General features: G+C 40.4%; 1 protein-coding gene across 3 annotated transcripts in view; it reads right to left on the bottom strand.

Annotated features, from left to right (window-relative positions):
- The window catches only part of HTR4 (5-hydroxytryptamine receptor 4), a 203611-nt gene extending 178738 nt beyond the window's left edge, over window positions 1-24873 (bottom strand). For 2 of the 3 annotated variants that reach the window (XM_032250286.1, XM_032250285.1), the window contains exons 1-2: window positions 24220-24873; window positions 5741-5813 (exon numbers count right to left, since the gene is read on the bottom strand). In XM_032250286.1, the coding sequence (XP_032106177.1) occupies window positions 5741-5766 (26 nt within the window). In that variant the 5' untranslated portion in view covers window positions 5767-5813; window positions 24220-24873. The remainder of the gene's footprint in view (window positions 1-5740; window positions 5814-24219) is intronic. The other variant, XM_032250284.1, reaches the window with a different exon arrangement.
- Window positions 24874-25333: the final 460 nt, after the last annotated feature.

Below are 25333 nucleotides of genomic sequence, written 5' to 3'. Positions count from 1 at the left end.
CTCGATCTACAGTAATGAATACCGACTTGGTGCCATGACAGAATTGAGGCAATTGGGTAACTAATTTGAAGCCAACTACTCACTTTTGTTATGGTTTTTAATTAATGTTGTCGCATGTGTATAGCAAGTGACTGCTTTTATATAAAGATTATGTATTTTATATTTAAATTGTTCAGCTTTCGGTATTGACTTAGATTTTCTGTGTTGTATATAAAAGCTTGCCAGTTTGATCTTCACTTAAAAAATATTTAGTGGCTCCCTAGTACCTGGCATCAAGCCTACCAAAGGAATCAAAAAGATTATTTCCCGGGAAAATGCTTCCTTTTTGGATTTCTTTCTCCCTTTCCCCCTTCTTCCTTTACATCCTTAAAGTGGCTTACAGAAATGATCAATATATTATTTAAAAATCAAAAGAAACAATATGAAGAGATCAAAAGGGTAGGAAAATATAATAAAGGCATGTAGAGCCATTGAAAATACCTAGAGATCTTCTACACCTGTTAGTGGCGATTATAAATTTGGCTCTCAGTTTCCTAGAAACCTTAGCAAAGGGTGGAAAATGCCACCATTTATATGATTCACAATTCTGTAAGATGCTTTTTTGGTTGCTAATAAGAAACACCAATAAGAAAGCACAACAGTTATTTTGTAGAGGAGAAGCAGATTTTTAAATGAGGGTGTTCTTATTAAAGAAGGAGAAGCCCCAGGGACTGCAGGGGCAGTGAAACAAGAGTGTAGACAGCACATGGGCAGGGAGGTGAGTCAAGGGTGGGAGGAAGCTACAGTTAAAAAGAACCAAGATATAAAATAAACTTTTCCTCTGCTCAATGTCTGGAGTCATTATCTTGAGAAACTTGGAAGTGCAGGTTTATACACACATGGACTTTCCTTCACCTGTTTATCTCCTGCCTGAAACTTGTACTCTCTGGAACTTAAAATAAAAATTGACTGAAAACTTTTCTTAGAAAGCAGAAACTTTCAAATTGTAATAAACAGCAAGAAAAAAGAGACAGAAACCTGAGTTGCATTTAGGGATCACACTTTAACTGAGGAAAACCACATATCAGTGGGAGAATCTGGTAGTTAAAATCAAAAAGCATGGCTGTCTCTGAAGTCAGGCATGAAGTGTTTTTGGTTTCTTTTTTTTTTTTTTTTTTGAGCCGGAGTCTCGTTCTGTCACCAAGCTGGAGTGCAGTGGCTCGATCTTGGCTCACTGCAACCTCCGCCTCCTGGGTTCAAGCAATTCTCCTACCTCAGCCTTCTGAGTAGCTGGGACTACAGGTGCCTGCCACCATGCCTAGCTAATTTTTGTATTTTTAGTAGAGACAGGGTTTCACCATGTTGGCCAGGATGGGCTCAAACTCTTGACCTTGTGATACGCCCACCTCAGCCTCCCAAAGTGCTGGGATTACAGGCGTCAGTCACCGTGCCTGGCCAGGCGTTAAGTGTTTTAGGGCTATATTAAGCATGGTAAGGCACCAGCAAGGCTCATTCCCCAAATGCAAACCAAAGATGTTCTACAGAGTATCGGCTGCAAAATCGCCAAAGCCACTGTTTCCATTTTTCTTTCTTCAATTCTTAAAAAAAAAAAAATGCTGCTGCCTCCTCCAGAGCCTTGAGGAAAAAAAAAGACCAATAAAACAGGCGAGGTGGGTGTCAGATTGTCTAGAAAGAGCCGCCTGTTGACTGCCAAGTTGACTGACACTATTTACCAAGAGACAGGACTCATCAGGAACTTGCCTCCCCAACTGGAGTCTGATTCACTACCAGCTTTTCATCATGATTCAATCCATCCTATGTCGACTGCTTTCTCTGCCATGGCGACTCTTAAGAGGAAAATGCGTATAATACTTCTCATATGTCTAAAATCAAGATCTAGTATGACTACTCTTTAGTCTTACCTTATAGTTCACAGAGAACATAGCTCATTGTATGTATCTTACTATTAGAATTCTTTTATCATCATATTAAATACTCTATTTCAATGATTGTCGTCTAGCTACACTGTGAGATCCTTAAGCCAAGGAAATTGTCTCCCTCTTTCTGACACAAAGTGTAGGTGCTTACTTAATGTATAATAAATAAATAAAGACAATCTTCTGACAACTTCTTCCTGTGGTTGGCCATTATTCCATTTTGTAACTTTTCTGGAACTCCCAAAGTTCTTTTTTATGTCTAATCCTGATCCTCCAGCATTTTCATAGCAATTTTTTGAGCTTGTACACTATAGCTACTCCCAAATTACCTTTGATTATGTTAGCCAGAGTTAGTTTCTGATGTTTTTTGCCAAGGATGCTGACAGGCACATAGTAGCAAGGACCAAGTGGAATTAGAAAACTCAATTAATGACGTTGAACAAACAAAAAAATGAAGTGATCAGTATGGCTGAACAAAACATTTAACTGTAAGACATTTTAGTTAATAGAAAATGTCAACTAGTACTTCTCTGTCTCTTGACATCTGGGGAGAATTGACTGGAGCCCTTCAATTCTATAGCTTGTGGAAGTCTAAAGCCTTCTCTCAGATTTCTGAAATCTCCCTAGGTCATTTATAGTCTCCTGCCATCCTGTTCCTTTGAGTGTTCATTCTCACATGAGCATCTTCTCTTCCAAACCGTTTATCAAGACAGGAATGTCAGACATCTCAGCAATGTATGCATATACCCACACACGCACACACACATGCACATACATATCGAAATAAAATATTTATTATATAAGAAAACGCAGTGCAGTTTTATGACCTTGAGCAAGTTAGTTAATCTTCTGTGTCTTAGTTACCACGCATTGTAAAATAGTGATAATAATGATATGTACCTTGTAGGACTGTTTTAAAAATTAAATGGGATAATGTCAGCTATTAGCCCATGCTGAACTCACACATTCAACAAAAGAAACATTCAACACCAATTCACAGCTAAGCTAAAAAATTTTCATGAAGGACTGGGTCCTCAGAGAGGTCAGCAAACACACCACACTAAAGAAAAAACAAAAAGATACGCGATTGTACTCTGAAAGTCCCTTACAACTAAAGTTTTGCCCCTTTCCAAACAGAGCCCAGGTTCTCCTCCAAACTCCTCCCTTTTCCATTCGTTTTGTTTCTATCTTCAGAGCAAGTGAAAGGTTTCTTCTCCTGGCTAGAAACCCAGGTCTTTCAGTTCTCACCTTATGTATATACTTTTCCAAGTGGGGAAATCCCTTACCAGAGAAGAATTTCTGGCTAATGCTTTTAAAATGATAAAATTTACTCTAGCTAATTACACCTAGGACATGGGTTTCTAGATTTTAGTCATTTGCGTAATATCCTTGTGATTTTTTTAAACAATCTTCTATTAATCAATACAAAAAGGGATAATACTTTTACGTTTTTTTATTATTATTATTATTATTTTTTTTTTTGAGACAGAGTCTCACTCTGTCGCCAGGCACCAGGCTGGAGTGCAGTGGCACAATCTTGGCTCACTGCAACCTCCGCCTCCCGGGTTCAAGCAATTCTCCTGTCTCAGCCTCCCGAGTAGCTAGGACTACAGGCGCACGCCACCACGCCCAGCTAATTTTTGTATTTTTAGTAGAGACGGGGTTTCACCATGTTGGCCAGGATGGTCTCGATCTCTTGACCTCGTGATCCACCCGCCTCGGCCTCCCAAAGTGCTGGGATTACAGGCGTGAGCCACTGAGCCTGGCCACTTTTGCGTTTTAAATAAATTCATCATACAAGGATATATTTTTCACTATTGTAAGTGTCAAAATAGTATTTTTTTCATTTATTTATTTTATTGCATTTTAGGTTTTGGGGTACATGTCAAGAACATGCAAAATTGTTGCATAGGTACACACATGGCAGTGTGATTTGCGGCCTTCCTCCCTATCACCTACATCTGGCATTTCTCCCCATGCTATCTCTCCCCAGCTCCCCACCCACCACTGTCCCTCCCCTATTTCCCCCCAACTGACCCCAGTGTGTAGTGTTCCCCAACACTGGTCATCAAAATAGTATTAATCATCATAAGAAGGTAAACTCAAACATTTAATTTTAAAATAAAAATGTTGTTGGTATACCATCTAAATGTCTTAAGTATTCCTAACAATGCACACACCCTAAGTTGGTAAATGTGAGGCTACAAGCATCTTTTATTATGGACACTCAGAGGCTGTACTGAGAGGACATAAGTGGAAAGTCTGTGGAATTTGCCTGTTATTAATACTGTGGATAGAGAGGGGGAGTAGATGAGGAAGAACATATGTTGAAGAGATCTGGTTAGAAAACTGACAGAGAGGATGATCCAGAGACAAGATTCTGGGGCGTGATATCATCTTGTATCCTGCATTATTGTTCCACAGCACCCAGGAGGATGGCTAATGTCCATTTAATCAAATTGTGTTCTGCCGTTAGAATCTAATGCTGCTATAAACAAATGTTTAAAAGCTAGAAACATTAGGGATCATAATATCTGAATTATTCCCCCAAAAGTGTATTTTAACCAACTGATCCAGTTTGATACAGTGCTGAAATTTAAAACAATTTCATAATGTATCAACATGATATTCCTCACTCTGGTCTTTTAATTAACAAAAATAAAATTGAGATTCTCTGCATTTCACTCTGCTTTCTCTGGGCAAATAATTTCACAAACTTTTAGAGGAAAATTAAAGACCTGGCACCAGCCCAAATAACGTATGTTAAAGTTCTAAGACTCTGCACCAAGTCAGTACTTCTGGGAAATACCAACTTTATTTGAAATATATATAGTACAGCAATGACAAACTGATCAACATCACTTTATTAAATACCATGTGCCAGGGATTTTGCCAGGGATCATGAGATACATTCTACCCTCAAGGAATCCCCTGGTTGGGGTGATAGTACATCTTGGCGACTCAAGTCATGTTACACTAGAGTTTCTGTCAAGATATTTGACAGCTCCTTTTGCCATAGTTTTCTAATACATTAAACACAGAGGCACAAGGCCCTGATCTATACCTGAAATATACTTTTCTATAGGTCTCAAGTGAACGAAAAACAGTTTCTATGATTACAGCAACAATGCGTTTTTTAGGATGTAGTCCAGCTACTGATATCTATGGATATTTCTCAGCCTCAAATGCCAATTCATAACATTTAAGCCTTATTGAATACAGTTTTCTTTGTACTATTTGATTCTGCCAAACAAAGCAAGCCTTTTTGAAAAAAAAGAAAAAATCTTCCCTAGGAGTCAGAATATTATTTCATCTCCAAGGTTTGCAGAAAATTACAGGAAACAAATCAAAATGAGACAAAAACCATTTAGCTTTGTATAACTATACCATGCAACCATTATGTCACATAATATAATCATCTAGTTAAGAAAAGAAGTGGACAAACGAGAACCTGCTATAAAAAGCAATGTGAATTTGTCTCAAGTTTAGATGTACAGATAGACATTCTTAAGCTATTTTTACCCCCATTTAAACACATCTTCTTCCTATTACAGAGATGAATAATCTATTTTCAAACAGCATCTCCACAATGCAGACTTTTAGTATAGGAAACTGGAAACATTTGCAGCCATATTACATTTTTCACTTAAGCAAAAATGATAAAACACTAATAATCACACAGTACCATAGATACGATTGTATATGAAACATCAAAGAAAATCCACATCCACTAACTTTATAACTCTATAACAACAGATTTTTAGAGGCGTCATAGCAGAAATGTTCATAGTTTACAGCACAATATGTACAGAAAGGTAACATACCTCACATTAGCATCAAGTTTGTCCATTACAGGAAATAAGCATGAGTGAGCTGGATTTCAGTGCCCACAGGGTCCTACAATGTGGAATTAAAAAGATGTTAAAAATGAAAGTAACATTGAAAAACGCGTCTTTTTTTTTTTTTAAAAAAAAGGTCATTTCTTTTTCTTGCCTGATTGCTCTGGCTAGAACTTCTAATACTATATTGAGATACCATCTCACGCCAGTTAGAATGGCGATCATTAAAAAATCTGGAGACAACAGATGCTGGAGAGGATGTGGAGAAATAGGAACACTTTTACACTGTTGGTGGGAGTGTAAATTAGTTCAACCATTGTGGAAGACAGTGTGGAGATTCCTCAAGGACATAGAAATAGAAATTCCATTTGACCCAGCAATCCCATTGCTGGGTATATATCCAAAGGATTACAAATCATTCTACTATAAGGACACGTGCACACGAATGTTCATTGCAGCACTGTTTACTATAGCAAAGACCTGGAACCAACCCAAATGTCCATCGACGATAGACTGGATAGGGAAAATGTGGCACATATACACCATGGAATATTATGCAGCCATCAAAAACGATGAGTTAGGGTCCTTTGTAGGGACATGGATGAACCTGGAAACCATCATTCTCAGCAAACTGACAGGAGAGCAGAAGATCAAACACCGCATGTTCTCACTCATAGGCGGGTGTTGAACAATGAGAACACATGGACACAGGGAGGGGAGCACTACACACTGGGGTCAGTTGGGGGGAAATAGGGGAGGGAGGGTGGGGGGTGGGAAGCTGGGGAGAGATAGCAAGGGGAGAAATGCCAGATGTAGGTGATGGGGAGGAAGGCAGCAAATCACACTGCCATGTGTGTTCCTATACAACAATTTTGCATGTTCTTCACATGTACCCAAAACCTAAAATGCAATAAAATAAAGGGGAAAAAAAAAAAAAAGGTCAAATAATTATTGCTTCTTATGACTTGTTTTGTAGAAATATTTAATAAATAATACTATAGCAAAAAGCTTTTGGCATATTGAGGTATGGTATAGCCAGGTGTCACAAAAGGTTTACTTACATCCTACTGATTGCTTGTTGATTAAAACATGGGGATGTTTCTTTTTGCTCGACTTATTGTACTTTTTGTTTTTTCCCAGAAACATGGCTTTTTTATAATCTACATTAGGACAGTAACTAGTGAAAATAGGTAGGTACATTCATTATGATTAAAACAGTACTTTGCCTAAACTGGTCAATCATTTTGTTTCCTATGAGGATTAAAAAAAAGTAATAAATGTTTAAACCATTTTGAAGGTAGGAAATCACAGATTTCTTTGAGAATCTAGTAAACTCTTGAGAACGGTGTGCCCCCCCAAAAAAACAGATATGCATACACACATATGCACACTTTCGAGAGAGTCCATGCTTCCTTGAACTCAGGAATCCAGTAACTCCAGGCCTATCCAGGAACTCCAGGCTAAGAATTCCCAATTGAGGAGAGTTAACTTTCAAATTACCAAAGTTCCTCCGTCACAGATTCTCAGATGACCTTGTAGTTCATAACAGATGGGCAGTCACTGATCTCCACAAAATCAACCTTCTTAACTAAATATTCAGTTCCATTTTTGCAAATAATTTCTTTGTCTTCATCACATCTGTTCCACAGCATGATGAATCGATGAATGTAGGGGCAGGGCCAGACTATTTCTTCCAGGGTCACCAGAAGGAAGTCCTTTTCCTTTTGAGCATCATCATTCACTTCTCAGTAAAGAGAAGAGATTGGAAAAAAATAATCTCTGAGTTCACTCCTAGCTCTGATATTCTTTAGTTCTTTCTGCTAGTTTTCTAATTGAATCTTATCAAGAAGAAACAGGAAATCTGTTTATCTATATAACAGAACCATGAAACTCAGCCTGGGCCCCTAGATACCTTGGCCAGGGTGAGTTAAACAGATGTGGCTGGCAGCCAGGGAGAGAATGACCAATCACTAGATCTGGAAAGACCTCAACTCTCTGTGTTTTTCAATGTTTGTTTCTCAGAGCCTCTGACAATATGAGCTCTCATGGGCATTTCTGGGCCTGGGGCAGGCATGGGGAAGGCTCCACCTGCAGGACTCCGAGCCCCATTTCCTAATGTGAAGTAAAGAAGCTCTGTCCACATCTATCTGTTTTACATTTTGAATCTAGAATAATATTTTGTTGGAAATATACAAGTTCAAAGCCCTAACTATTGAAGTGATGGGGCTAAATCCTCTTTCCTCGTCTATCTAAATTTTTTTCTGAGATGATCACATCCATCTGGTGGCTGAAAATACAGTACAATTGCAATACTATTCACTGTAGACTCCCAAAATTTTATCCCTACATTGAGTCTTTCCTAGACATAGTCAGTGCCCATCCAGCATCTCAAGATGGATGATTAAGAAGCATTTCAAACTAAACTCTTCCTTTCTCATTTCCAGCACAAAAACCTGCTCTCCCCCAGTGTTCTCCATCTCGGTAAATAGCCCACCATTTACCCAGTGATTCAGACAAAAAAAACTTCTTCCCATACCCTAGGACCAAAACATCAGCAAACTTATTCTTTCTATTTTGAAAATGATTCCTGGCTGGGGAAAGTGGCTCACGCTATAATCCCAACAGTTTGGGAGGCCCAGGCGAGTGGATTGCTTGAGCCCAGGAGTTTGAGACCAGCCTGGGAAACACGGCAAAACCCCATCTCTACAAAAAATTAGCTGGGTCTGGTGACATAGGCCTGTAGTCTCAGACACCTGGGGGGCGGGCGTGTGAGGTAGGAGGATCTCCCGAGCCCAGGAGGTCAAGGCTGCTGTGAGCGATGATTATGCTACTGCACTCCAGCCTGGGTGACAAAGTGAGATCCTGTCTCAAGCAAAAAGAAAGAAAACAAAAAAGGAAAAGAAAGAACGAAAATTATTCCTCCACCTGACCCTTCTCATCACCTCTGGACCCAGCACCTGGGTCCAAGCCACCAATTTCTTTCTCTGAAATACTCACCCTCACCCCCAATTTGTCTCCTACCAGAATGATATTTTTAAAATGTAAGTCAGGTCATTTCTTGCTTGCATAAAATTCTCGTGGCTTCCTATCACACTTAGAATAGAATCCAAATTCCTTATCATTGCTAACCAGAGCTTTCATGATCTGGCCCCAGCTGTTCTCCAAACTCAACTGTAGCCATGCCCCTCCCCTTCCCTGCCCACCATTTCACTGGTTTTGCTACTTTTTGGGGCCATCACTGTTGACTCCCACCTCAGGGCCTTTTCACTTTGCCTCTTTTCCTTGGAATGTGACCATGTAGATTACTCCCTCACTTCCTTAGGGGTGCCGCTCAAATATCACTTCCTCAGACAGGTCTTCTCTCAACACCTAACTACAATTTCACACCCCATTTTCTAAAAATGTCTATCCTCTTTCTCTGTTCTATTTTTTCTTCCCAGTATATATATTATATATACATATAGTCAATTGCTTTTTTATTTGTTATCTGTCTTGCTTACTAGAACATACATTTCAAAAGGGCATAGGACACTGTCTTGATTATTGTGACATCCTCAGTGCCCTAGAAAAATGCCCAATATATTGTATCCTCATCATAGATATTTATTGAGTCAAGTAAGTAGTTCATTATTTTAGTGAATGAGGAAACTGAGACTTAGGAGTTTTTTATTTTCACACTGGGAGGTAATATATGGACCATCCCAGAATATAATGTTGTAATTTAAAGAATAGCAAAAGCATTATATCTTAATTAGTTACCCTTTACTAAGTGTTAATAAGTGCCAGACATTGCCCTTTTTCTCTTCCTCCAACCTCTGAGTCCAACCTCCATCCTATAGATGAAGAGAATGAGGATCAGAGAGGTTAATTGACTTGCCAAAGTCATACACAGCTAGCACTTGACTAATCTGGGGATAGAATTCAGGGCTGTGAATTCCAAAACTCCAGTTTTAGCTTACCTCATTTTTATCATCTTATTATACTTCCTTTCACTGAAACAAGAGAGTATTCTGATGAAAATGAACATTTACTATAATTTTCTGCTATCCATCCATCTATTTCATCTTTCCTTGAGAATAGTGTCTTGCTTTTCCTTACTGGAAACACCTGTTCCCCACTTCAATCCCTAGCTCCAGTGATGATCACATAAGCAGGACTGGTCAATCAGGATGGTCCATTCCTGGCAACAAGAATCCCTTAGGTTACTGGCTGGACCGGGGAAAGCCAAGCCTAGAATTTTTGCTAGAAAGAATCTTTCTTTCCCCTGGTGTTGTCAGAGAGTTTGAAGCTGATGGTGGCCATCATTTTCACCCTATGGGAGGAGCTTGTCTGAGAAGAAAACTAACCCAAAGGAAAGCAGAGGTACAACACAGGGAATGCCACTGTCCTGCCTATATAATTTGAGGCTTAAGATCCAGCAGTGTCTTAAGATAATTTTACACTTGAATGTCCTAAATACTAGAGCCAACAAATTCTTTTTTCCTCCTTAAGCCAGTTTGAGTTGTGTTCCAGTCAGCAAGCAAATGAATCCTGAGTAATATACAATAGAATCAATATTGTATTGTTTTGCAGACTAAAAGGAATAAAAGATGGATAGTTTCAGCTTTAAAAGCCATTAAAACCTAAAGTTCATATCATTAAAACTGCATATGAAAATGTTACAGCACAAGAAAAATCTTATATGTTCATAGCATATACATTATTAGATTTTGTGCACTGAAACCCAATGAGCAAATTTAAAATGATTGCCTTTTAACAAACCAGTGAGATAGCATGTATTTTGTCAGAGAGAAAGGAACAGAGAAAGGAGGAGTTGATGATTAGTACCTATCCTAATTTGATTAATTGATTATGCTCCACTATTTTTTGCAGGGCTCACTAGGGAGAACTAATCAGAGCCATGATTATAGGAACATCTCTTGCTGGGAAGATTGCATAGGGTGAGGGGGATGTGGAAGGAACCAGTGCTTTTACCTTGCATGCTTATATTTCTGGCTTCTTCACAAAACACTGCCTTACTAATTAAAAACACAATCAACCCAGAACATCTCCTATGTTCAGGTACAAGTTGTGTCACTTCTAAAAATTCTGCCAATTCAAATCCATTAATACCAGGTGTGTATGCATGTGGTCTGTGAGTGTTTTTTAATGACAGTCACGCTGTACCCTATCACCTGGCTCAGGGACAAGAAATGACACCCTCCATACTAATCCCCTTCAGAGAAATAGTCCTAGATCGTCGGAAAAAGAGCTTGGAAAAGGGATGGGTGAGAAGTGAAACAAACACTTTTACTATGTGAGGTAAAAATCCATGTTTCAGTAGTCTCTCATGACCATGAAGGACAAGCTTAAACCAACGAATTACTCAGAACATTTTATCCGTCATAAAAGTAAAATTGCAGCAACAAAATCTCTATTAGATTCCCGTGAGCTTCTTTTTCTTGATGGATATATTCAGAATCTGAGTTTTCCTTATAAGATTAGGAGGAGGAGGAAGAGCTTATTTTATTTAAGCCACTCAATACCAATTCTATCTAATCCCAGGTTTTCTGGTTTTACAAGTTTTAAGGGCAAACCCAAAAGGTAAGTGCATCCCATCTTTACCCTTGTTTTTGATTCAGAATTCTCCAAAATATTGCTGTGGAACAGTTGTTAATGGTTAACAGAAGGTGTGTAGTTGCATCTCTGTTATAAGAAGTGTGAGCACAAGGTTCACCTGTAAATAGTCCCCACCTATTGGAATGAAATATCGATGTAGTTTGGTACAGTGCCAACATCTGCCAACCTGAAGCTATGTCATAATCTCAGCTTGCTTTGCTGTGCTTTGTTTTGTTTTTTTCTGGTTTTGGTTGCATGGATGGATATTCATGCATAACTATGCTTGGATTGACCACGTTTTTAAATGGAGTGTGGCTACATGGGTTAAATTTCTACATCAAAGGACATATCCAATACCCTTCTTTGGGACAAGTGTCAGGAGTAAGTAAAACATTATTTATGTTAACAGCTAAATCAAGGGTGGGAGCCTGACATAATGGAATAACTGATTATGGTCCACTGGAGAGGGAGTTACTGGAACTAGGCCCTCCACCTGACCCTGCTACTAACTCATTGTGTTATTCTTAGACAAGTCTGTTCACTATTTATGATCTCAATTTTCCCAATTGCAGAATGGAATGGGGCAAAGGATGAACCCCAGGGAGAAATGTCAAGTAATTAGAACTTCTCTAAAGTTACAGGAAACTTGTAGAATGTCTCAAATAGGTTCCATCCACTGATCAGGTAGAATAAAAGTAAAAGAAATGTGTAAGACTAGACATTGGATAAGAATTACCTGTCCAAAGGCTTGCTGTTGGCTTTCTCACCTCACTGCTCTAATATACTACCTGCCATATGCACTAAAACACACAATCGCACCAGGATCACATAAGCAAGCAACCCTCAAACAATCTTATAAATTCCATGATAATTGTGATTTCCTAGTACCCCAAACTCTCTTGACCTTCACTATGAAAAAAATTATCGAATCATCTGAAAACTTGCAACAGAGAAAATACTCTCATCAAATGGAAGAAAGAAAAATCATCTCCTTGACTATTTACTTGGATTTTGTTTTCTGGGAAACATTCAGAATTTATAGGATGCTGTCTTGGCAATTTTTTAACCTTAATCAGCTGATACATTCTCTTTAAAAGAATTTCTGCTAACAAATTAGTCCCTCACCAAAAAACTATATTGTTTATCTAGAGCTCTAAATTGTGGTGTACAGGTGAAAATGTGTACAAACTATTAAGAAAAAAAAAGCCAGTGTTCCACATGTTGGATCATTTTAGTGCTGGCAGTAAAAATGCCATTTGAACTAAGTCATTTAGAAAGATTTAATCCTAAATAAAAAGTTTCTAGCCATTTCATTTACATAACTGAATATCCAATATGGAAGCCAGTTCTGTTATAATTGAAATACACCTATACTGATATATACAATTAGAATGCAAAGGGTTTTTTACTTTTTTCAAAGTAAATGCACATTTCTCAGCTGGGTAAATAAACATATCACAGCTGGTAAGTTTAGCACCTGTGTCAAAAAACTGATAGATAGAACAGCCCTTAACCAATGAAAGGATATTCAAGAGGCGTATCCAATCTACCTTTGTTTAAAAAAATGGGCTGGGTACAGTGGCTCACGCCTGTAATCCCAGCACTTTGGGAGGCCGAGGAGGGAGGATCACAAGGTTGGGAGTTTGAGACCAGCCTGACCAACATGGTGAAACCCCGTCTCTACTAAAAATACCCCATCTCTACTAAAAATTAGCTGGGCATGGTGGAAGGCGCCTGTTATCCTAGCTACTCAGGAGGCTGAGGCAGGAGAATCGCTTGAACCCAGGAGGTGGAGGTTGCAGTGAGCTGAGATCATACTACTATACTCCGGCCTGTGAAACAGAGTGAGACTTCATCTAAAAAAAAAGAAAATAGAGTACAGGGAAAATAAAGAGGTAACATGGACTTCCATTTCATGTAGTACTGAATGGGATATATCTAGAGTGTTTCTATAAATCAGGTTTATTTTTTTTCAAAGGCAGAGATTATTTTTCACCAAAGAATATGATGAGATCCCAAGAAATCATAACAAATTAATTGTGAATCTGAGAATTTTGTGGGTAAAAAAAAGAGAAGTTTCAGTTTATGTGATTTTGGTATCACTTGATTAACATTTCAGCTGCTTTTGACCACAAATTCTGAGAAAAGAGATATAGTCCATGATCAGCAAGTATCTGAGAATAAATGGCATGGCATAATCTGAAAGTTCTACTTGATAATTAGAGGAGGAATTAGCCTTGTCTTTGCGGCTCCAGAGGAGAAATGGGTGCAAGGCTCAGGAGAAGTTTGAGACTCACTGCAAGGTAGATCATTTCAATCATCAGTGCTGTCCAATTATTGTTCTGTGTGCCTTGGCAAGCAACAGGATCCACCTTAGTGGGAGGCTTAGAGGCCAGAAAGCCAGCAGTCTGTCACGTTTGAGGGAAAGAAACAAATCTTAGATGATTATGAATTCTGATGAAATCCAGGAATGCCATGAGAACAGAACTATTTTGGTTCTCGAGTTTAGGCATGCATAAGAATTACCTGGAGGTTTGTAAAAACAAAAATGCTGGACCCTACTCCCAAGTATCTGATACAGTAGATTTAGAATGAAGAATATGCATTTTAACAAATTCACGAATATGACTGCTGCTGGTGGTTCAGGGACCACTCTTTGAGAACCACCGTGGCAAAACAGCAATTCTTCAAGTGCGGTTCACATCCCACTGGAGAAAGAAAGAATATGGTATTAGGCAGTAGGTATCTAGAGCATTAAGTACTCATCAGATCATATGGTGAAAAACATGCTCTGTTTTCATTTTCTACTTTAGTCACTGTCGTTTGCATTGATGAAAAGGACTCAAATAGGTGCTAGTTTACGAAAACCCTCTTGTTATTTTCTAATCTCGCTTTTTTAATAAAGAAGAATAGGTCTCAAGCTCACAATTTTTTTTTTTTTGCTAGAGACACTGCTGTCTTAGTTGGTACCCCAAGAAGCAGATCTTATGATAAGGACTAAATGCACATAGTTAATTTGGCAGGTGCCAGTACACTGATAGGAGAATAATAATATAAATAACAGAATGAGACACAGTCAATAAGATGTGTATTATTAAGCCACTGAAACTTAATCTCACAGGGAAGCATTGGGAAATGGTGTAAGACTGTGCCTCAGAATCATCCCAGACAAGGGGATAGGAAGGTGGAGTATGGATACTCCCATACCCACCATTTATTGGTTAGAGCTATCCACAGCGGAACTTGGATTCTCAGGCACCTCCAATTTATTGTGCTCATGTGCAAAGGGGATTCCAGTAGACTGACACCAGCCCTCCAAAAATGTTACAGGTTCATCATTGGAAGTCTGATGGCTTACACAGAAAGGGTGAGGGAATCTGCAGGGAAATGCAGCAACACCAGCATTGTCCGTTCCAGCTATTTTGCTGAAATCTAACATAAATACATTGTTCTCGGTATATTGTATCTACTTTTACAGGTGTTTTCTATTTCTTGCAATTGGTATTGGTTTTCACTTTCATTTCTGTTTCTTTATAAAATAAATTTATTTAAGGAAAATTAATTGATCTAAAGAAAAATGTTACACAGTTAATGTTCCATATGGTATGAAAAGGTGGTGAGAATCACGAAGTAGAACTCAAATGAATGAAGTTTGAGACACGCTGCCATAATGGTTCAAAACAGGTGTTGGCACTTTTTTTCTGTAATTGCCTATTTGCAGAATATTTTAGGCTTTCCAGAGCACAAGGTCACTGTCACAGCTACTCAGCTCTGCTATGTCACATGAAAACAGCCATAAACAATATGTAAATGATGGACACGGCTGTGTTCCAATAAAACTAAATATATGGACATAGAAATTTGAATTTTATATAATTTACACTTGTCACAAAATATTATTCTCCTTTTGATTTTTTTTCAAATAATTTAAAAATGTAAATATCTTCTTTTTAGCTTGCAAGCCATACAAAAACAGACAGTGGGCCAGATAGTTTAACAACCCCTGATTCAAAGCACAACCCTGGAATCTGTCCTACTTCTATTAATTAGCAATATGATCTTGGGCAAAATACTTGACTTTTCTTAGCCTCAACAGCCTCATCTGTATAATGGGGGTAAACGTACCAACAACCTCACAAGGTTGATGCAAAAATTAAAAATAGAAAATGAACACTTATAAAGCAGGTGCTCAGTGAGTCCACAGTATGATATTAGCCAGCTGTTGTAATAAGGTGAACTCCAGCTTTTCTGTGTCCCAATCATTGGAGGGTACATGTTTCCTACTCTGCTTCTTCAAAAAGGCAGCTGTGCACCTAGGGGCGCATCTCGCCTACTTTGGGATATGGTTACAGAAATTATTCCTCTTCTCCTTAAGATAAGCCTCTTAATGGCTGAGCTTGAAAATGTCCAAGGGTTCTTGTCATTATTGATTTCAGAGGCCTGGAATTGTGAGCAGGTCATACCAAAATTTACATTTGATCTAAATTAACTCTTTACAGTTAGCATTTTGAATCTTACAGAATTATGCTGTTGATAGAAGTCGTTCTCAAACATGAGTATATCTAAAAATCTCATGGAAAACTGTAGGTTCGGACATCACCATACTCAAAGCATTTTGTAATCAGTAGGTTCAGGAATCTTTCTTTTAACAAATGCTCCAGTGATTCCAATGAAGATGATTCCTGGAGAGCGGTTCAGGTAGAAACCCTGCACTGCCAGGATAGAGTGCAATCTGTCCAGGTGAACACACCCTTCTGAAATCCTCTTTAATGATTTTTCTGTATCTGTTTAAATGCCTCATTGGCTGAGAGACTAGGATTATAGTATTTGACATGCGTGCCAAGAGGGAGGTTTCTGCAGGCATGTTTACCTCTGCTGTCCTCACTCTGTGCTATTTCTTCTGAACCTCATGAATTAGGAAACCACTTATACAGAATTCTCTATTTCAGATATCATGTGCTGATGATCATATCTAATTAAACATGCCAGTGCAATCTCAAAAGACATAGGCTATTTACAGCCTCTTAGATGAAAATTCCTGAGCAAAATCTGCATGTTTCCTAGACTAATAAAATGTCACCTCCCGAAAGGTTGCTGTCTACAATCTCCTCCCAAGTGTTTCTAAACCAACCCCTGGAGAAAAAATAAAACTATACCCATAGATTTTAGAGGGGCCCATTTAACACAGAAGAAAGGGCTCCCGGGGAGGAAGCGGAAGAAGAGCAATGGCGCATTTTTATAACAGCCCAAGAACCTAACCCTTCCCATTCATTACCTCATTCACCTTCACATCGCACTATGAGGAGGTTCTGCAATTATTCTCATTTCACAGATGAAGAAACTGAGGCATAGGAAAGAGGAGCTGCCCAAAGCCATTCCAGGCAGTGACTCCAGAGCCCAGATCTTTTATCCCACAAAATATCCAGATCTCAGCGGTCCCCATCTCAGCTTGCCAAGCTTAATTTACTAATGAGTATTTATTTAGCCTCTCAAAGCTTCCAGAATGTCTATAAGCACTTGAAAGAGAATAAGTTTTGAACTAAGGCCCAACTTTGCTCTTGGCATCATGTGACTTTGAGCTCCTCGCTTTGCCCTAGGCTTATAGCTGTTCACTGTGGTTAAGACATACAGCCTACCTGTCGTATAGACCCGCTGCTACTCGTGAAGCTCAAATAAGATAACATATGTGAAAGTCCTTCGAACATTGCAAAAAGTTATCCAAAATGGTAATTTCTCAGTCTGTCATTTTCATAAATTATTTTTAAATATTGAGAAGGAAAAAAGAGTTCATTCATTTTATGAAATCATCTGTGTCAAAAATCAAATTTTTCAGAGATCTGAGGTAGATCGTAAAATACCAAAACTGTTGATCTTTGGGGGAGCAAAGAGACACTACTACTTGGAAGGCGGACTATTTTTTGTGGCTCAATGTAATAGAAATTATGGGAGCTTGAGAATCAAATGACTTGGGCACTAAACATTGCTCTCCTACTACCTCAACTTCAGTGAGTCTTTCCTTCTCCCTTTCCAGAGAAGACAAAACTGCTTGGTGGTTAAGAAGGTGGTTTGGGCCAGGAGCAGTGACTCACACCTGTAATCTCAGCACTTTGGGAGGCTGAGGCAGGCGGATCACCTGAGGTCAGGAGTTTGAGATCAGCCTGGCCAACATGGCAAAACACACTTCTCTACTAAAAGAACAAAAATTAGCCGGGTGTGTCGGTGCATGCCTGTAGTCCCAGCTACTCGGGAGGCTGAAGCAGGAGAGTCGCTTGAACCCAGGAGGTGACAGTTGCAGTGAGCTGAGATTGTGCCATTGCACTCCAGCCTGAGTGTCAGAGTAAGACTTTGTCTCAAAAACAAAACCAACAAAAAAGAGAAGGTGGTTTGGGAAGTCAGACTGCCAGTGTTAAGTCCCAGCCAAATCACTTCCTCCTGAGTGACCTTGGGCAGGTCATGTCACCTGTCTTGGTTTGTTTCCTCAGCATAAAAATAAGAACAAGAAACAACAACTTTGCAATCATCCAAAAAATGGATTGGTGAATAGATAGAAATATGACAAAGCAACTATGGTAAAATGATAATTATAGAATCTTTTTGGTGACTATATGAGTGCTCACTATATAGTTATTTCAACTTTCCCCTTACGTATGTATTTTCATAATAAAATATTGGAAAATAAGCCCCCAAAAGGGCAACAACAGAGTTTTTAGAAAAGTTAAATGAGAGACAGAGCTCTCAGCAATGCTCATGGTAAGTGCTTGGCATCAGCAATGATGATCTACTGTACAGGTAGAAGACGGGGTACAATCTGTGAATTAGGTCATGCTAGGTGAACAGATGTAACAAACATGAGCAGAATGAGAAGCCAGGCCACATGACACAGAAACCAGGTGGACAGAGAGGTGCCAGGATGTGCCCACTGTAGCATCAGAGTTCAAGACAGACACACTAATGGAAGGATCAGGATGTTGTGTCGGGGTCGCCTAATGTGGAGGAACCTCGAAAAGAAAGGCAGATTGTCTTTATTACAAGCCACAGTATGTGATTCTCCATCCAACATCCCTTTTGGAGAAGAAAAATACAGGTATTGATCGACTTACGACCTATGCAACTTACGACCATTCGAATTTACAACCACAATCACTAGCCACGACTGCTCCGCGTCTGGCAGCGCAAACGTTGCCCAGCTGGGCGTATGACAGTGCGGACCAGCTTCCGGCAGCACTACCATCTCCGTGTGCATACAGCCTACTCAACTTAGGACCAAATCGTGTTACGACCGGTTTGTTGGAACCAATCGTGGTCATAAGTCGAGCACTAGCTGTACTGGCCTTGAAGTCAAACCTGAATTTAAATCCTGTCTTTGCCATACTAGTTGTGGGATAGGAGAGGACATTTATTCGGGCAGCCACAAGACCGCTTGTGATTGGAAAAATCGACCATGACCACAAGGATGAGCCTATGGCAACTATGCTTCTGCTACGGCTTCTTGGCCATAAGCAATTGAGCCAATCACATCTCTTTCCTGAGAATCTGAACTAAGAGAACAGATTCCTGGGAATGTGTCACACAAATGGCAGAGCAATGGGGAAAGGGTCATGAACTCTGGGAGCGGTGTTTTCCAGAGTTGGCTGGTTTCCCATCCTTCCTGGAGTTCAGTTCCTTAACTCCTAAGGAAAAGCACTATCATCTTTTCAATACATTCCAACTTTTTTTGTTTAAATAACCAGTGTTGGCTTCTATTATGCATAACCAATAAATATATTTACTAATACATCTAGCCTTCTAACTAATACGACAGTTTTCTTAACGTGTCTAGGCCTTAGTTTTCTTATCTGTAAATGAGAGAAACAATACTTCTCTCAGTAATTGATAGAAAAATCAAGGAAGACTAGATGTATGAAACTCCACAGCCTATAAAATATTCAATAAACATTATGTCAAATCTGAGTTTTAGAACAGATCTTTCTGAGCAAGTACTTAGAGACACCTTGCTTGGATGAGGAATGCGTAATCATAAAAAAAAAAATAGATGCTGATATTCAAGAAGAAGGAAGGAGTTGATTGAGTTTGAAATTTGGTTTTAAAAGAAACTTTCTGATTGAGATTCAAAAATTTAATTAGTTATACATAAATGTGCAGACTTAAATTTCTGTTGGATTTCTCCATAGTGCTAATGTGGATTTGAAAGGGAAGAAATACAAACTGGATGGACAGATAATATAGCTTTCTTAACTTAAAGAGTCTCTTCAGAATTTATCTAGCAGTATACAAGATATTAAAGGACTTTTGATTTGGATTACTCTGTGAGTAATGAGGAATTTTATCATCCAAATTAAGGTAGCAGTGGGGGTAGGTGGAGACAAGGAATATGACAAGATCTAAGACCAGAATTAATCCAACCTAGAAGTACAATTGCTGAGAAAACACAAAGGTTTTTCTGAAACTTGAAACAAGAGGCAAAGTTTAGATGCTTAGCAAGAAATGTCAATTCATCCCTAGTAATTATTGACCTTTCAGTCTTGTTCCACTCATTGATTCTCATTAATCCAAGTGTTTAGTTATATTAAAATCAGACATATTTTCATTCTAAAAATACAGGTGGCTGGATTTTGAGTTTCATTTTCATTCCTTAGGTCTTAACCCAATGGCTTTCAAATAGTGGTCTCAACCAGCAGCAACATTATCATCTGCGATCCTATTAGAAATTTAAAACCTCGGACCTCAACCTACCAGCAACCCATGTTTTTAAAATATTTTTTAATATATAATTTTTGTGGGTACGTAGGGTACATGAGATGTTTTGATATAGGTATGCAATGTATAATAATCACTTCATGATCATGTAAAATGGGGTATTCATCCCCTCAGGCATTTATCCTTTGTGTTACAAATAATTCAATTATTCTGTTGCTCATGAAAGTTTGAGAACTACTATCTTAACCCAATCATGAGGCTGGTAAAGCCAGTGTTTTATCATTTATTCACTGGCAGTTACCAAACTGGTGAATTTGTTGATATAGGGTCTTAAAAAAATAGTCAACCTTCTTAGACATGCCTTAGATTTGCAAGCATATTAGTAATTGGTAATTGGCAGTCATTCTTACTCTGACTATATTTAAGGCTAGCCCTATGAATAAGTCTATTTGATAGCCATTTACATTGTATTTCCCATTGTTCAAATGTGTACCACTTTCTGCTGCCTTAATAGTATAAAAAGTCAACAGCATGCAGAATGAAAGAATCAAAGGGCAAACCAAGAAGTGTAACGAGGGAGTTGATTTAAAATACGGCAACTTTAATTTCGACAAGAGAAGAAATATCTAAAGTTTAGATTGATGGTAAGGAGATGTTAATGGAGAAACAAAGGTATCATGCATTGTTCCTTTCTCCATCCTTCCTTTCCCCTGCACCTTCCCACTTTTCTATTACCCAACCCTGCCACCACCCCTCTCACTCTACATATGCCTTTGAGCTATTTCTGAATAACAGACAGGGTGAGAAGAAATAAAAATGAGAGAAATCACATTTCAGCTGAACACAACTCACAAACTCATAGTCTCTCCTGTTTTCTAAAGGCAGACTTGGATCTACAACCGGGCTTGGGGATATCTAAGCTCTTTTCTACCCTGTAACACCAAGATCCCATTCATGCAAGGCATTATAGTATGGAGGTTCAGAGCATGGACTCTGGAATCAGACAACACATGATCCCACCCCAGCTTCACTACTCCATAGCTGAGAGAACTTAGGTACATTATTTTACCTCTCTGTTTGAGTTACCTCATTGCTAAAATGAGAGTAACAGAAGTATCTCTTTCATAGGATTCTTAATGAAGATTAAATAAGATCATTTTCATTAAGCATTTAGAACAGTGTCTGGCACATATCAAGATCTAGATTAATGTGAGCTATTAAGATTATTATTATATTGTCTCCCAAATGCTCCTCAGCCTTCAGCAGCATGTTGAGCATTTCCAGGCATAGCAACAAGGCAGTGAAAATTGGGAGGGATAAAGGTAAATGTGTGAGGGTGATAAAGTTGGAAGGGAGTGGGAAGACAGCTAGCAACACAGCAATTCATCTATTTATTTAAAAACTTTGTTGTAAGATGTTTCTGTACAAGGTTACAAGACTCGTGCTTGAATTACAGCAGTGGTTTTCCGCTGAACTGGTGGGAGGAGGGGTACTTTCCCACCCATCCTCACAGGACATTTAGCAATGCCTAGAGACATTTCTGGTTGTCACAAGTAGGGGTTGCTACTGGCATCTAATAAATGCCAGAGATGCTGCTGAACATTCTATGATGCAGAGCACGGTCCTCACAACAACGAATGATCCACCTCAAAATTCCAATAGTACCAAGAAATCTTGAGTTTCTGCGTGGTGTGATGTTACTTTAATAAGGCTGGACACATTTTTCAATATTCAAAAGGCAATGATATGGGAGATTCTGGTACTCGATGGGAGGTGAGAATGGGTAACCTCTAAAACTCCTCCAACTCTAAGGCTTCATGTATGCAGTTGAGCTTCAACCTCAAACTGAAGTCAAGAGTGTATTTCACTCTTTCCCTCTTTGCCAGTTTGCTTTTCCTAACAACAAATTGAATTTTCATATCAACAAATTGGCTGGTTAAGTATCAGAAGGTAACCATAAAAAATTAGATGAAATGTTTCTTGCTAAAACCAAGAATATCAATGGCAATCAGAGAATTCTAGCATTGAGAGAATACTTGGAAATGATCTAGTGACTAGATTCTTGCTGAAATCATTAATCACATTTCACAGGTGAAGAAACCAAAACTGAGAAAAGCAAACAAATGATCTATGTCACATAATGATGCCACAGCAATCATCCAGATTCTTCCAAAAACCTGATTTTGCTTGTTCATCAGACAGTGATAATATCAAGGGTGTTGACTTCATGTATTTGCTTTGCATTTTTTCAGTGATCACAGTCTATATCTGTTCCTATCTCCAGAAACTCCCAAATAAAGGTCTTACTTGGTAAGTGGCAGTGGGAATGAAAAACATAATAGATTTAAGAGGTATTGAGAGAAAACAGATAAAACCTGCCTGTTGATGAAAACGATGGCAGCTAGTGATGAAGGAAGAGGAGGAATAGAAAGGTGCCTTCAGTTCCCAGACTGGGTGATGTAGAGGACGGTGGTGCTCTATAACAGGCGGAAAAATCAGGAGGTGGTTTGGAGTAGCAGGATGTTTATGTTGGGTTTCAGGTGCTGTCCTTTAGTCTGTGAAGCTGGGGGAGGAGATGAGGAGATGAATAGAATCAGGGAAGCCCAGAAGAGCAGGGTGAAATACTACGCATTTGATTTTTTGGCTAGAAGGACACGGTGGCCCTAGAAGGAACAGCATCAGGACTGAAATCCAGATAACTCAGAGGAACCAGAGACATGACTGTCCTCTGGGACCTCAGGCCTCCTTCTGCTCCATATAAGCTGGACTAAACTCTCTCTGAAGCTGCTGCTAGCTTCAGTGGGCTACTGTTCTCCTGGCATTTAAATAATGACTGTGGCTCTCCTCTCTAATAATAATTATAATAAGGCTATTTCCCATAGGAGGGAATGATGCAAACATAAGAGAGAATTTAAGATGAAAATGGATGAGGAAAATAAACATGATTAAGAAATCACTTGCTAATGCTGCACAACCTCTTTACTTTTTACTAATTTTTTTCCTGACACTTGTATATTTCCTAGGTGAGAGCTGCTCTTCAGAACTCTGCAGGTCTCATCCCTGCCCTGACTTTTTCTTGTTTTCAGGGCACCGCATCCATCACCCACATCTTTTTCCTTCACAATCTGGCTCACCAGGAGCACACAGCAACATCTCCCTTGGTCACTGATGCTGAAGTTCCACTCAGGGGACAGGTTAAATATCCACTACTGCCCGCCACAGTCACCCACAGCTTTAAGGCCCTCAGAATCCATCCCAGCAATAGAAGACAGGGAAGGCAAACTTGAATCAGTGTCTTTCCATCAAAAGTCACCTTTGGTTCATGCCAAACCTGTACCCTAAGAAACATTCCATTTCTTCATTTGATTGGACCAAATGGAAATCAAGCCAAGATTTTCTCTTAACATTGAACTCTAGGAAGACAAGCTCATGCCTACCACTTTTTCACCTCTGCCAGCTGCCACTTCCTTGTATCAACAGCCACTTCTCCCAAAGGCAACTAACAGCACAGGGCCACACAGGGTAGCAAGCTGTGAGGAAATGCATCTGAAATTGGGATTGGGATTCTGTGAAAGGCAACTGCAGGATGGTTGTGAGTACCAGCAGTGACCGCCAATGTTTTATGCAGCACAGCGTACCCACACACTCATGCCACGTACACACAACCAGGTGGATGCTCAAGACACACGTACTCTCTCTCTCTCTCTCTCACACACGCACTCACACACACGCACACACAGCACACTCTCTGCTCTGTACATCAAGGACCAGTCATAGAGTTCACACACATCCAGTTACACACTTGGCTATGGATGCACAGCCTATGCCCTTTCTTACACACAGGCACAAACACAAATCTTTCCATACATAACCTTCCTTGTATAGTCAGTGAGCACACATGCAGTTTCACAAGTACTTACATACACAAGTGCAAAGCACCAGCCCCAAGCCTACAGTGGACCCACGCTGGAAACACGTCGTATACAACCAGCAAGCCCACCTACGCCCTGAGCCGCCACGCACGCAGCCCACCCTGCCGCAAAGCCGGGTCTCCCGAGTCGAGAATCCCCAAACCCCCGACCCTGTCAGGCTGCCCCGCCCCCGCCGCGTCCCCGCTGGCACCTGTAGGCTCCTGCGGTCCCGACCCCCGGCGCACTTGCTGCACATACCCGCTGCCGGAGGCGAGGGAGCGAGGCGCCCTGGCAGATCCGAGCGGCCACCCCCAGCCGCGGAGCCGAGCTTCTGCCGCCGCCGCTGCCGCTGCACTCCCAGCCGCTGCCTGCGCCCTCCCCGCCGCCCCCTCGGGTGCGGGCTCCAGCCCCCGCGCTGGGGAGCCGGCGGGCGCGAGGCGTGGGCCAGGGGCTGCGGGCGCAGGACCCCAGCCCCGGATCACCTGAGCTCGCCGCGCATCGTCCTTCTCCCCGACCGAGCCGAACTCCGTGAGCTCAACAAGCCCCCAGCCCCGGCGGTCCCCGCTGCCGCCCCCACTGGGCGCCAGAGACGGCGGGGGTGCCTTTCTGGCAGCAGGGCGCACAGGGGAGTGGGCGCAGAGGCGGGCTGGAGCGATCTCACCCGCTCAGGGCTGGCCAGCACGCGTCCTCCCTGGCCGGAACGCTGCCCATCTGATGGAGGGCAGGAGGGAGCCCTGGGATCACTGCAGGCTCCTGGGTGACCTTGGACAAGTTGGTCAGCCTCTCTCAGTATTCACTTCCTCTATTCAAAGACAATAAATATGAAAGCGTTTGTGGTGTCTGTGCCAGGGGAAATCCTACCCCTGTATAGTTTACTTCCTTCTTATGCCTTTGTCTCTGTCAGCGCAGGGTTAGTTTGGGAGGAGGGTTCAGAGTGAGCTTCGTAGCACCTTGGCTATAATACTTAAGTTTTCCAGAGGCAGTGATTCCATTTGCCTGACGTCTTCTTAAATGATCCTGCCCAAACTGTTAGCCCACTATTTGCTGTCTTAGCCTGTTCTTCCCAGCTTTCATGATCTGTGACCTTGAGCTTGTAATTAAACAAGAGTCAAGCCTCAATGTTCCCATCTGTAACACGGGCGTAAACTCACACCTGTGTGGTGCTGGTGTGTCAGTGAGTCACGTCATCTGTAAAGGACTGTGACAGAGTGAAAGACATTTTTCCTCAACACATGTGACAAAGGCCTCAAATTCCAAGGATAAAATAATTCAAGAGTTAGACTAGGCATGTTGGGAAGGACAGGGGAGTGCAGAACCTTCCTTCACAGAGGCAGGCAGGGAGCCAAAAGGGATACTGGGTGAATAATTCACC

This window comes from Sapajus apella, unplaced genomic scaffold (assembly GCF_009761245.1).
Source record: "Sapajus apella isolate SASKATOON/1434 unplaced genomic scaffold, GSC_monkey_1.0 scaffold71, whole genome shotgun sequence".
NCBI classification, from domain to species: domain Eukaryota; kingdom Metazoa; phylum Chordata; class Mammalia; order Primates; family Cebidae; genus Sapajus; species Sapajus apella.
This window is presented reverse-complemented; position numbering and strand designations above follow the sequence as displayed.